The following is a 15,000-nucleotide window of genomic DNA, read 5'->3' on the forward strand; positions in this document are numbered from 1 at the left end:
CAACGTGCTCTACAACCTCCACACTTTCCCTGGTGAGTTGAGGGGGGTTGTGGATGTTCTGAGACTGAAATGAGACCGAAACAGACGTTTGCCCTTTTGTTTTCTTTGTCTCTCTCTCTTTATCTCTTTATTTCCCTCTGTCTTTGTCTCTGTCTCGTCTCGTCTCGTCTCGTCTCGTCTCGTCTCGTCTCGTCTCGTCTCTCTCTCTCTCTCTCTCTCTCTCTCTCTCTCTCTCTCTCTCTCTCTCCCCCTCTCCCTCTCCCTCTCCCTCTCCATCTCCCTCTCCCTCTCCCTCTCCCTCTCCCTCTCCCTCTCCCTCTCCCTCTCCCTCTCCCTCTCTCTCTCTCTCTCTCTCTTTCTCTTTCTCAAAAACACCCGTTTTCGAAATTCAGATGCGAAATCGGTGCAAAAAAAAAAAGCCTATCACAATCTATTTCCAATCCAACGTCTTTAAATCCTTAAAAAAAGGACAGACAATGCATTTTTTTCTCTCTTTTTCAGGCGACGACCTGGACCTCCCTCACGTGTCCCGCCACTGCATCACACTGACCAAATTCCTGGGAAGTGGAGCTTTTGGCGAAGTGTTCGAAGGGACCGCCTGCGAGCTGCCAGGGTTGCCGGAAGTCACCAAAGTGGCTATTAAGGTTGGTTTGGTTGTTTGTTTATTTGTTTTTCGTTGTTTGTTACTGGGAAGTTTTGTTATTGTGTGTTGGTGATCTGTTCTGAAATTATGGGTATGTTCTGGTTCTTTTTAGTTCATGGCTTGAAAATCTTACATATGGTTTCGAACACAGGAATCTTGCTCATTTTCCCCTTTCCTATAATTTATTATTATTATTATTATTATTATTATTATTATTATTATTATTATTATTATCATTATTATCATCATTATTATTGTTGTTATTACTATTATTATTATTATCCTTATTGTTATTATCATTATTATTATTATGATGATTATTATTATTATTATTGTTATTACTTTTATTATTATTGTTATTACCTTTATTATTTTTGTTATTGCTTTTATTATTATTATCATTATTATTGTTATTATCATTATTATTATTTTATTATTATTATTTATTATTATTATTATTATTATTATCATTATCATTATTGCTATCATTATTATTATCAATATCATCACCACCATCATCACCACTATCATCACCAATATCACAACCCTCCCCCCCCTCCGCAGACTCTCCGCAAGGGCGCCACGGAGGCCGAGAAAACAGAGTTCCTGAAGGAGGCTCAGCTGATGAGTCACTTCCAGCACGAGCATATCCTCCGTCTGCTCGCCGTCTGCACTGACCACGACCCCTTCTTCCTCATTCTGGAGCTGATGGAGGGCGGCGACCTGCTGTCCTACCTGCGCACGAGTCGAGGGGTACGTGTCTATTTTTTTTTTTTTTTTTTTTTTTTTTTTTTTTGGGGGGGGGTTATTTTTTCTTATCTTCGGTGTTGTTATTATTATTATTATCATTATTATTATTATTGTTGTTGTTGTTGTTGTTGTTGTTGTTGTTGTTATTATTATTATTATCATTACCTCTGCCAAAGAGGTTGTTTTTAATATTATTATTATTATTATATTGTTTCCTCAATTAAAATGTCTATTTCAATTCCTCACTATACTCATTATCGATATATATATATATTTGTTTTTTTTCTAATAATCTTTTTTTCCCTCTCAAAGGCCGAATGCGGCTTGACCTTAGCTGACCTTGTGGCGATGTGCGTGGACGTCGCCAAGGGCTGCGTGTACCTCGAGGAGATGCATTACGTCCACCGTGACCTGGCCGCTCGGAACTGCCTCGTGTCCACCACTGACCCCGAATCCCGCATAGTCAAGATCGGAGATTTCGGTCTGGCGAGGGACATCTACAAGAACGACTACTACAGGAAGGAGGTAAGGGGCCGCTAGAGCTCAGAGGAACACACACAAAAAGAAAGGAAAAAGATCGAATTAAAAAAGGGGAAAGGAAAATATGAAAAAAAGGGGAGATGGGAGGGAGGGGGGGAGGGAGGGAACATGATGTTGGGACTTGAGTGGGTTTCATTTCAAGGAGGGAGGGAGGGGATGGGAGGAGAGGGAAGGAGGGAGGGAGGAAACATGTGAAGGAGACAAAAGGGAACAAAAAAGAAAAATATCAAATAAAAAAAAGGAAATGAGCGTCGTTATATGAAGCCGTCATGGAAATTTGTCCTGTGTCTTTGAAACAGGAGGAAAAGGTTCGTTATATTCCCAATCTTGCGTGTATATATTAATATTTTCCTTCCCTCCCCCTTCAAATGGCTGTGACGTCATTTCATTAATTCAACGAGACAGAGAAAGAGGGGGTAGAGAGAAAGGGAGGAAGAGAGAGAGAGAGAGAAAGGGAGATGGAGAAGGAGAGGGAGGTAGAAAGAGAGGGAGATAGAGAAAGAGAGAGGGGTGGATAGGACAAAGAGAGTGACGCAGACGAGAGAGAGAGAGATGGAGAAGGAGAAGGAGGTAGAAAGCGAGAGATAGTGAAAGAGAGAGGGGTGGATAGGACTTAGGGCCGTACTTTAAAAACTTTCGCCAGTGCTGGCGTTCGCCTGGCGAAGCTTCGCCAGGCGAACTTCTGAGTGAGGGAGGCCTTACTTTTAAACCCAACGTTCGCCAGGCGCTAACATCTTGCATTCCCGCTAAATCTAGCGCAAATTTGTTTACATCTGCAGTGCACATAACATAACCTAAACTTAATTATTAACCTCGAGAGAAGACGAAAATGTTTCCGCAATAGTCTCACTTTATAATATAACAAAGGAGTTAAAATTTAACTTTATGCTATAACAAAGAAGTTGAAAATATCTTTATACTATAACAAAATTAACTTTATACTTTATGCTATACTACACTTTATACTATAACAAGGTTAACTTTATGGCCCGTACTTTTAAAACCTTTTGCTTTTTCTCGCGTTTTTTTTTTCATTCGCCGAAGCGCTAGATTTAGCAGGAATCCAAGATGTTAGCGCCTGGCGATCCCTTTCGTTCGCCAGGCCTGGCGAACACCTGCCTTGGGTTTAAAAGTAAGGCCTCCCTCACTCAGATGTTCGCCTGGCGAAGCTTCGCCAGGCGAACGCCAGCATTGGCGAAAGGTTTTAAAAGTACTTTATACTATACTATATCAACCTTATACTTTTATACAAAAAATAACTTTATACTTTAACAAGAGTTTAAAAATTACTATTTTACTATTCCTAACTGATGTAAGATATTGAACTGTAGGCCTACAAGGGTATCATTAAAGACGCCTCATTATAGGGCGGTGGAGCACTACAGCTCTGTTTCTATAGCCAAAAGTAAACATGCCGCCATAAAAAACACTTCTGGTAACATTTGTGAATAGAACATTACCCTTACAACCAAAATAACAACAACCTAAATCTAAATAAGTCATCTCGGGGGTGGGGGGTAGGGGTAGGGGGGTAGGAATACAGCTGATGTCTTGAGCTCTCGACTGGAACATCGAAGGTCTTGAAAAAAATACGTATATACGTTATTTCATAACAAATTATGATTTTAAGATATTTTATAATTTCAATGTGATTCCTACATCCTATCATACACAAATATGTTACTAATTTATAATTTGAAAGCAAGAAAATGGTATTCAAACAGCTCTCTTCGCCAGGCTGTTCCAATATGATCTTTCGCCAGCCCTGGCGAACGTTCGCCAGGCATGATTTTAAAAGTACGAAATTCCGGATCGCCCGGCGAAACCCTTCGCCAGCCCTGGCGAAAGGTTTTTAAAGTACGGGCCAAAGAGAGTGACTCAGACGAGAGAGAGATGGAGATGGAGAAGGAGGTAGAAAGCGAGAGAGATAGTGAAAGAGAGAGGGGTGGATAGGACAAAGAGAGTGACTCAGACTTACAAACTCCCTTAAACTCAAACTCCTTCTTTTCCTCTAGGGCGAAGGACTCTTACCGGTGAGGTGGATGTCCCCCGAGTCCTTAGTTGACGGCGTGTTCACCAGCCACTCTGACGTCTGGGCTTTCGGTGTCCTTCTGTGGGAGATCCTGACGCTGGGGCAACAGCCGTATCCTGCGCGGACCAACCTGGAGGTCCTTCACTACGTCCGCAGCGGAGGACGTCTGAACAGGCCTCCAAACTGCCCCGAGGAACTGTGAGTATTCATTGTTATTGATGTTGCGTGTCGAGGGTAAAAATTTTCTCATTTTCTTAATCCTTTTCTTTCTTCTTTTTCTTTTTTCTCTTCCTCCTTCTATTTATTCTCCTCCTCCTCCTCCCCTCATCCTTCTTTTTCTTTTTCTTTTTCTCTCCCTCCTTCTCCTCCTTATTCTCCTCCTCCTCCCCACCCCTCATCCTTCTTTTTATTTTTCTGTCCCTCCTCCTCCTCCTTATTTTCCTCCTCCTCCTTCTACCCTTTCTTATTATTATTGTTTATTTTTTTCATATAATTAGGATAAGTCTCCTAATCCTTTATCGGACTATGGTACACATCAATTATGCCTAAAGAGTGATAAAACCTTCACGCAAATAATAATGCATGCAAATTAGACCATTACTGCACATTCGCACTGTTGTTATAAGATACACTGTATATTTCAGTTATCAGACTTTATTTGTACTTTGTAACCCTTTTTAACTCATAGATGCCACCGCATAATTCATTTTCTTGAGACCGTAATTTTTCTGCGAATCCCACAGGCATAAACTGATGGAAAGATGCTGGAGTTACAGCCCAGAAAACAGACCGACGTTCAAAGAATGCCTCAGTACTTTGCTTATGTTGGAAGAGACCATTTCGGCCTTGCCTGCCCTCGCCGTTCACAACGTCCACTACATTGGGTCAAATGGTGAGTGGTTGTTGGCAAGATTTTTTTTTTTTGTCTGGTACTAATATGCTGTGCATTTTACGTGATTTGTTCATGGTCGATGCTGTGGAATAATTATAATTCGTTTTTATGTTTTGAGTGATTGATTTTGTTTTAATTTATTTATTTGCTTTGCTGGTGTGCTTATAACTCTTGTCTAGCATTATTTTACAAAAATGATATATGCATTTTGAGTGTATTTTTGTGTATATAAATATAAATTTATATATATCTACATATATATATATATATATATATATATATATATATATATATATATATATATATATATATATATATATATATATATAATCATGTGGAATAGAAATACTGCATGGCTAAGAAATACTGATTTTTTAAGTTCAGTTTTATATTTGCTGCTTCATGAATGGAGATGATGGCTTCAACTTTTAGCATGTAATATCTACATACTTTTGCATTTTCACTGACAATGATTTATGTTACGAGCTCTTCATCTGATCATTTTTGGTTTTCTTGTGATTAATAAACTAATTATTCTTTTAACACGAACCCAAATGCACGGACAGATTGCAAAAATAAAAAATAAAAAATAAAACATGACTCGATGTGTGATGAGAATGCCTCCGCCGACATAATGCTAAAGCTTGTATTTTCTTTTTTCTCTTGTGTTCGAAATTCTAGGTCCATATGGCTTAGATAACCTGGCTTATGCTGTAGATCGAGATGAGAACCACAATACCAATTCAGGTGGGATGAATTTCATTGTTTTCAGCTTACCTAAAAGACCCTCTCTTAATTTTTTGTGTGTATTCGTGTTGTATAACTTTTTTATTTGTTATGGTAGAATGGAAATTTCATTTCATTTGCGTCATTGACCTAAGAGTTGTTATATCGTTTCATAATATTCACATTCATGTTTGATGCTTGCTATATTAGATAGCCAAGAGGTCCTTGTCCTAAAGCCGTTGCCGGCGTCTCCGCAGGCAATTCCCTGGTGAGCGCCAACGGCTGCTCCGCCACCAACTCGTGGTCCACGCAGACGAGCAGCAGCATGGCCAACCTGGGCCCAAGGAGAGGCAGCGGCCCCGAGGACCGGGTCCTGGTAGGCGAGGCCGAGGAGTGCGACTCCTTCTCGGGCGCGAGCACGCTGCCTCTGACGGCCCCGCTGAGGAGGCACCAGCAGTACCTGCAGCTGGTGAACGAGCCCTCGCCCACGTCGCCGCCCGTGTCCCCTCGGAGCGAGGCGTCCTCGGACTGGCCAAGGTTCTCGTCGTCCGCCGAGGCTCCTCCGTCGTCGGCCAGCCTTATCGCTGCTGCCCAGGCGCCCCCTTCGTCTTCGCCGCCGGGTACAAGCCATGCGTCGCCGGTGCCTGAGTCGCCCACCAGCGTCACCTTCACCTTCCCTCTGCCCAGCTTGCAGGGCGTCGTGTCGCCGCAGCACTACCTCAGGCCCTCCAGCAATAAGGTGTTCGCGGGGCCCTCCCGCTCGGGCTCGTCCGAGAACGAGGAGGAGCTCGACGCCGGCTTCAGCCCCGCGCAGGCCGACAACTCGTACGTCAACATGTCCGCCGGGGCGGAGCTGAAGCTGATGGACGAGGTCACAGAGGCCGCAGACTTGGAGAAGATCAACGGCGTGAACATGAGAATCAAAAGAGACGGCGACCTGCAAGCGGAACTGGACAGCCACCGGCTTAGTGGACTGTCAGGCTTGTCAGCCGTCAGCGGGATGACGTCTGCCTCGACTGTCGATCTCGACCACAGTCCCAGTCAGTCATGGTGTTGAGAGTGACGAGACTCACGTCGAAGAGGCTGTCTCGACATGATGAAATACTTAACACAGTGGGTAATGAGCTTTTAAGACTTGAATGTCATCAGACTTCTGATGCCAGCCTTTGTTTGTGTTTAAATCCTCATTTAAGATACCAAACAACTTTTATGTTATGTGTCCCACATAGTTCCTTATTTTTTTCTGAACTTGTAACATTCACGGTGTGTTTGTATGCATATATATATACATACATATACATTATATATATATATATATATATATATATATATATATATATATATATATATATATATATATATATATATATATATATATATATATATGTACGTATATTTGTATGTATGTATATTCTTCCTCTTTTATATACGTTTCAGGATGAGGGTTTACTGGTAGTACTATTGGTGCCATGGAAATCATACCAGTTAAAAGTGAACAAAAACGTACCAAGTTGCAATATTTCTTTTCAATTAGGTCCTACGGAAAACTTGATTTTTTCTTTGTCTTTTTTATTCTTATCAAAGGAAAGAGATGCAAGTCATATTCTAACTTCCCACAGGGAGTTATAGAGGCAATACATATATAAATAATTTTCCTGGTATATCAATTTACCTCAGACTGATTGTTAATGTATGGACTTCCTGATGTCTGGGATGTCAGTCTTTCTGTTTCTTAGAGCAGATGTTTCAAGCTTAAAAGATGTATATACATTTCATAAGACGAGAAAGGGACATGGTTGCGCCGTGTTCCCATTTCTATCTAGGAGTTTTGTAATTAATGTATATCTTGTATTCATAATTCTATCAAAGAAATACCTGATAATATTAATGCGTGAATGGTTTGTATCACATTATCATTTCTGTAGATAACGATATTTTGTGTTTTATAGATATATATGATGAGTTGTAAATATTTTTTTTTCATCACAAAAAAGGGTGAATAATTGCATTAATGAAAGTTTTTTTTTTCATTTTGTTCCTGCAGATATTTGGAAATTTAGAATTTTTGTCACAAAAATGTTGATAGTGTATTAGTCGTAAATTATACCTGTGATAAGTGATTAATGAATTTTCTGGTCTTGGTTTTCTTTCCTTTATAATTCCAGAAAAGAATATATGTAAACTTTCCTGGTGTGCTAGATTGATGAAGTTACATATCTATGTGTGTATATATATATATATATATATATATATATATATATATATATATATATATATATATATATATATATACATATACATATATTATGAACTGTGATTACTTATGAGAATGCACAGTGAAGCAGAATGAAATACAGTGAAATTAATCACACCAAGTTGTCACAAACCAAGTTTCTCACAAAACAAACTGTTAACCAAAGCAATAAACACTGAAAGACAAAAGTGAACTGACTTTAGAATGTGTCTACAGTGGAAGGATCTTTTTTCTGAATATATGATAAGGTTGATAATAGTGGTAGTAATGATTGTGAAATGTGCCTTATTCACGAAAATGATGTGCATTGCTCAACAGCTCGATAAAGTGTGAAATTAATACATTGAACACCCTTATCTTTATTAAAAAAAATTGTATGGGTTGAGCCAGTCACTCTGTGTATACATTTCTTAACCATTTCTTTGCTTGTGCGTGTGCATTATTTTTCTTTGTTTCAGTGTATTGCAATTCTTGATATTTTGTTGTGTGTTTGTTTTTGACAACCCTGTTTGTAAGGGTGCTTTTATATTTAGAAATAAGTCTTGGATGTTACGAGAGAAAATATTTCTAGGCATTATCAGGACATATACCAGTGTATTCTTTTGTAAATTGTTTTTTATTCTTGTGTTTGAAGGTAGATAGGCCTATAGTGGGTCTTTCCTTCTAATGTTGATTTTGTGCTTTAAGTATGAATTAAGTGAACGAGATAATGGAAGATTGTGTTATGTATATAAATGATGTAAATTGTTGTATTGTATATAATAAATTTAGTTGCATCGAATACCGTGTTATTTAGCCTCTTTCTTGGGAGATATTAGATATTCTTAAGTATTGATTAGATTTTTTTTGTTCGTATTGCCCCCTCCACTACCACCTTCAGCACTCAATGCCAATGTGTGGACCATCTGTTTCAATTTTTGTATTCGAAACATGCCAATACAAGTAGGGAATGAGTGCGTTGCCAATGTGTGGAGCATCTGTTTCAATTCTTGTATTCGAAACAAAGTAGGGAGTGAGTGTTTCGGATACAAGAGTCGAAGTTGGCGTTTCCCGCATTGGCAACGTTACCTGGCATTTCTGGAGGAAGAGGAAACTGTAACGTTGCAGCTAAACTCTTGTAAAATATGTTTCGAATCCCTGAACTTTGACGTTTGGGTTGGAAAGGTTCGAAGCTTCATTCACGGAAAGATAGTTACATTTAAGACATAAGAATGGCAAAATGTCGGCCAGAGGTTGGAATAAAAGACAATAAAATTATAATTGAAGACAAAAACACAACAAAAATGGTTGGACTAGAAAAATGGAGGAAGGGGAAATGAGACAGTGTCGGTATTTATGAGCACATGACTCTGTGTCTATGTCTGCTGAGTGCATGTGTGTAGATGTGTACATGCGTGACATAGCAAAAGTGACTTTATCTACGTCCACATCCGGGTATGAGCAATCATGTCTATGAATTATCTATCATTCTGCATACACACTAGTATATATTTACCCACGATACCACTTTCTAATTAACCTACAGTTTCGATTTAGCCTAATTCTAACTAGCACCTGAAATATCACAAAGAAAGAACACTGCATCAACCAAGATAGAATACTTATCAAATTTCTAAAGAACCACGAATTCTTGGTTATCAAGAAGAGCGTCCTGTCATATCTGGCTGACATTTCGACGTTGGAACTCTGAGCAAAAGATCAGGGAAGCCACGTGAGGTTTTCCATGTACTGATAAAGTCGGCCGCCAGATGGGAGTGATGTGGGGCGGAAGGGATGTAGATGAAGAACTAGAGGAAAACGAGAAAGGAAGGGAGGATTATGGGAGGGAGGAATAAAGTATAAGGGAAGAGAAAAAAGAAGGAAGTTAATAATACAGTTTTAAAATTGTTACAATAACTGCTTTAAATAAAGATAACTCTTTTGTGCATCACACAAGCGTATGAACGTACGTGTGTGTGTGTGTGTGTGTGTGTGTGTGTGTGGATGTGTACGTGTGCGTGCGCGCGTGTACTTCTTATCAATATATTTCGAGGCTAACCTTTCGAGGCTGTCTGGCTGATAATGCCTTCGGGACAGGAAGTCCGGCCTGCGTCACGAGCAAGGAAGATCCTTCAGCTCCTCGTCTGATATAAGGCTTTCGTAGGCATAGTCTCACTCAGTCTTCCGACCGAGTCATACACGACGAGTTTCCCTTTTTCCCGAAGTTTCAGTTTTATTTGCATATTTTGGTGAATAGAATAGCAATATGAGAACGCTGGTTGTCATTTTGCTTTTCGCTGGATTGGTAAGTTCGTGTTATTCATCAAAAAGAAAATATAAGAAAATGAACAATATGCATATCCAAATAAGCTCAAATATCATGTGACCTTTAGTCTAATCAATAAATTGTCCATTAAGGAATCATATGAAAATATTGCATAAACTAGTTATCTAATCTATCTATAGAGTTCTCACAATTAAACATTCTTTCCAGGTGCACTTTTCAACCATGGCCATGCCGTACCGAAGGTGTGTATGTTTGTGCAAATATCAATCTCGGCATGTCTTTTATATACGGAAATGTACTTATATTTAGTAAAATTCTTCCCATTTGTAGATATCTGTAAAGCTATTTTCTTCATAAAACGCAAAGAGAGAGAAAGAGAGAGAGAGAGAGAGAGAGAGAGAAAGAAAGAAAGAGAGAGAGAGAGAGAGAGAGAGAGAGAGAGAGAGAGAGAGAGAGAGAGAGAGAGAGAGAGAGAGAGAAAGGGAGAGAGGGGGAGGGAGAGAGAGAGAGAGAGAGAGAGAGGGAGGGCGGGCGAGAGAGAGAGAGAGAGAGAGAGAGAGAGAGAGAGAGAGAGAGAGAGAGAGAGAGAGAGAGAGAGAGAGAGAGAGAGAGAGAGGGAGAACGGCCAAAAGAACAATCGTTTCACCGAAGTTCACCGCACAACAATGTGAGTGTTCGACCACCAGTTTCGACTCTTGCTTCCGAAGCCGTCGCCAGAACGAGGACGCAGGGATCGGAACTGTAGAAGTGGAGGGGGACTACATCGCTAAAAGAAAAAAAAAACGTTCATGTACATAGAGAATAGGAAGCGCTTATGATAATCAAGTAGTTGCATTAAGATAATACTAATTATAATGATACAAAGGTAACGAATAAATACGGAATACTAGTAATAGTTATGACGAGAACAATAATTTTAATTCATTATCACTGTTATTATCATTTTCTCATGACGTCATTATTACCATTATCATTTAGATACTGATGATGCCATCGCTGTTGCAGTGGTACTAGATACACTTGTATATGAATATGATTAACATAAATAACCTATTCTTTTCGATACAGGAGTGAATGTAAACCGTGCCTTCAATGTGGACGTCACTTGCCAAGACACAGCGGCATCTTCACTTGTCCAAAATGTCAGGTAAATCAAATAATTCCTAAAGAGAGAAGTATTTCTTCATTAAGGAATTCATTGTTTATGTTGGAACGCTTCGATACCAGTACACATACACTTGTTGTCGATATAGTTGTTTATTATAGAGACGTGGCTAGACAGGCGGTATAAGTCCCTTAAAGCCCTAGATAGTTTCTCTTGGCCGATCAGTATTTCTTCCGCCGAAGTTAGTCCATTTAGGCCGAGCAGATTTCAGAGAAGCCAATTTATATAAAGTCATGCTGAGTCTGTCAAGGTTTCTCTGTCAGCAACAGACAATACTAAACAAAGTTTGTAAACATCCATTTCTGCCTTCTGTTTTTAAGTTTCCTGACTGAGTACACACAATTATTTTGACAACACAACTTATGCAAATAAGGAAACGTTTGGTATTGAAACATAATTAAATAATTTACATTATAGAGCATACACATGAATAGTATTTATGACAATAGAAAAAAATGAAAATAAAGCATAAGTTCTTGACTAGGCATGTTTAAGGGTAGATTATGATATTACTACACATCCTTACATACGAATAAACACAAGCATAAAGTCACTGTACACATATAAAAGCACATACGAACCACATACGTTTTCTGTGGTATATGATGGAGAAAGCCTGTGTGCATCTGAAATCTGAAAGGCAGTGGACATGGATATCGGAGCTATGAACTCCAAAGGGCTGGAAACCACTGGTATACACAAATAATACGTACTACGTGTGTTATGCAGACACGGATAACATGTACTACGTGTGTTATGCAGACACTGATAACATGTACTACGTGTGTTATGCAGACACTGATAACATGTACTACGTGTGTTATGCAGACACTGATAACATGTACTACGTGTGTTATGCAGACACTGATAACATGTACTACGTGTGTTATGCAGACACTGATAACATGTACTACGTGTGTTATGCAGACACTGATAACATGTACTACGTGTGTTATGCAGACACTGATAACATGTACTACGTGTGTTATGCAGACACTGATAACATGTACTACGTGTGTTATGCTTCCAAATCTTTTCAGAGGAACGCTGGCGGTAACAGCGATGGTAGCGGCCGGGACGGTACGAAGGTTGGTGGTTTATGCATTATGGTTTTATCAGTAGTAGTAGTAGCAACGATAGTAGTAGTAGTAGTAGTAGTAATAATAGCAGTAGTAGTAACAACAATAGCAGTAGTAATATTAGCAGTAGTATCAACAATAATCGTAGTATTAGTAGTAGTAGCAACAATAGTAGTAGTAGTAGTAACAACAATAGTAGTAATAGTATTAGAAGTAGTAGCAACAATAATAGTAGTATTAGTAGTTGTAGCAACAATAATAGTAGTAGTAGTAGTAGTAACACTACTAGTAGTAGTAGTAGCAGCAGCAGTAATAGTAACAACAAAAGTAACAGTAGTATTAACAGTAGTAGCAACAACAATAGTAGTAGTAGTAGCAGTAGTAGCAACAACACTACTACTAGTAGTAGTAGTGGCAACAATTGTAGTAGTAGTAGTATTAGCAGTAGTAGCAACAATGATATTAGTAGTAGCAACAACACTACTACTACTAGTAGTAGTAGTAGCAGTAGTAGTAACAATAGTAATAGTAGTATTAGTAGTAGTAGCAAGAATAGTAGTAGTAGTAGTAGCAGTAGTAGTAACAACAATCGTAGTACTAGTAGTAGTAGTAGTAGCAAGAATCGTAGTAGTAGTAGTAGTAGTAGCAACAATAAAAGTAGTAGTAGTAGTAACAGTAATAGCGACAACAGTAGTAGTAGTAGTAGCAGTAGCGGCAATAGCAACAATAATAGTAGTATTAGTAGTAGTAGCAACGATAATAGTAGTAGTAGTAGTAATAGTAATAGTAGTAGTAGTTGTAGTAATAGTGGTCATCATTATTGCTGTTCTTGTTTATCAGTATTACTCGTTGCCTATGGTTATAATTGTAACATAGTTCAGCATAATAAGGCAGAAAAATAGAACAGATATTTGATATAATGAAACATATCAGGAAAACCCCGTAGATTTATAAGACAGAATTAAGATTTAAAAAAAAAATGTGTATATATATAAGGTATAATGTGGGGAACTCAGGGTCATCTTAGCAAGTAGTAGCATAGCAATTAAGTGTCCTTAGTGGCAGCATTATGTGTAGACACTAAGATCACTACTGTAAGGTCAAGAATGCTCATAAATTGATCTTACTATTAACGAATTTGTGCTTTCAGGGCATTGGAAGGTAGTGGGACCGTTGCAGGAGGCACCCCGGATGTTGTTTGTGCAATGCTTTTATCGTCTTACAAAAGAAGATGGTGATAGTTATGATTCTGATATAAGAGTTTGTTTTTTCTTTTTTTATCTGATGATGTTATTGATCTCCTGGACTATAAAAAAAAAATTGAGAAAAAGTTTATATTCGTTTAATTTAACCCGAAGCGATTAAATTACTGTTATTGTTACTGTTCACTATAGAACAACGATGTAAATCATCAATGCAATAGCAATGATCATAGTAACAATACATATATAATTGTAACTTATAATTATGTGTGTGTGTGTATATACAGTATATACACACTCACACATATATATATATACATACATGTCTCTCTCTCTCTCTCTCTCTCTCTCTCTCTCTCTCTCTCTCTCTCTCTCTCTCTATATATATATATATATATATATATATATATATATATATATATATATATATATATACACACACACACACACACACACACACACACACACACACACACACACACACACACACACACACACACACACAAACACAAAACAAACACACACACACACACACACACACACACACACACACACACACACACACACATATATATATATATATATATATATATATATATATATATATATATATATATATATATATATATATATATATGTACATACATATATATATATATATATATATATATATATATATATATATATATATATATATATATATATATATATGTATGTATGTATGTATATATATGTGTATATATATATCTATATATGTATGATGTATGTAGGTATGTATATGTATATATATATACAAATATATGAATGGGGTGATAATGATAATGATAATTATAACAATTATTATATGAAAATCATAATAAAAATATGATTATTGTAATAATAATGATGATAATGAATATGATAATAATGTCAATGTTGATAAATTTACTACTAATAATAATGATGATAATGATAATGATGATAGTAATGATAATAATAACAATTATAATAACAATGATCATAGTAATTTTAATCATAACAGCAATGATGATAATGATAATAATGTTGAGGATGATAATAATAAAATAATATTGATATAATAATGATAAACATAATAATGATAACTATAATGATAATACTGATATTAATGATAATGATAATAGAGAGTATTAGTAATAATAATAATGATAGTAATAATGATAACAATAATAATAATAACAACAACAACAACAACAAGAATAATAGTAATAATTGTTATCATTATCATCATCATGCTAGTAATAATGATAACAAATATAACAATATCAATAATAGTATTCATTATTAGTACGATTATTACTCTTATCATCATAATTGTTTCTTTAGCGATAGTAATAATAATTAAGCTGACGATGAAAAATAAAAATATAACAGTAATAATGGTAATGATATTAATGAGGAATTAAAGATAGTGGTAATTGTAATGATGATGA

The 15,000-nt window shown here is 37.2% G+C and overlaps 1 protein-coding gene and 1 long non-coding RNA gene across 2 annotated transcripts in view; both read left to right on the forward strand.

Annotated features, from left to right (window-relative positions):
• The window catches only part of sev (receptor protein-tyrosine kinase sevenless), a 69,552-nt gene extending 60,934 nt beyond the window's left edge, over positions 1-8,618 (forward strand). Inside the window, exons 33-40 of the mRNA XM_070113812.1 lie at positions 1-32; positions 502-644; positions 1,208-1,396; positions 1,706-1,918; positions 3,949-4,163; positions 4,709-4,857; positions 5,539-5,604; positions 5,841-8,618. The exon at positions 1-32 is cut by the window's left edge and continues 148 nt beyond it. Coding sequence (XP_069969913.1) covers positions 1-32; positions 502-644; positions 1,208-1,396; positions 1,706-1,918; positions 3,949-4,163; positions 4,709-4,857; positions 5,539-5,604; positions 5,841-6,640 — 1,807 coding nt within the window. The 3' untranslated portion in view covers positions 6,641-8,618. The remainder of the gene's footprint in view (positions 33-501; positions 645-1,207; positions 1,397-1,705; positions 1,919-3,948; positions 4,164-4,708; positions 4,858-5,538; positions 5,605-5,840) is intronic.
• A 1,373-nt stretch (positions 8,619-9,991) lies between these two features.
• On the forward strand, positions 9,992-13,673 carry LOC113814254 (uncharacterized). The gene is made up of 5 exons (XR_003476449.2): positions 9,992-10,121; positions 10,311-10,345; positions 11,172-11,250; positions 12,309-12,356; positions 13,498-13,673. It is a non-coding gene; the product is annotated as an uncharacterized lncRNA (long non-coding RNA).
• Positions 13,674-15,000: the final 1,327 nt, after the last annotated feature.

The sequence above is a fragment of the Penaeus vannamei genome, chromosome 34 (genome assembly GCF_042767895.1).
Source record: "Penaeus vannamei isolate JL-2024 chromosome 34, ASM4276789v1, whole genome shotgun sequence".
In the NCBI taxonomy this organism is placed as follows: Eukaryota; Metazoa; Arthropoda; class Malacostraca; order Decapoda; family Penaeidae; genus Penaeus; species Penaeus vannamei.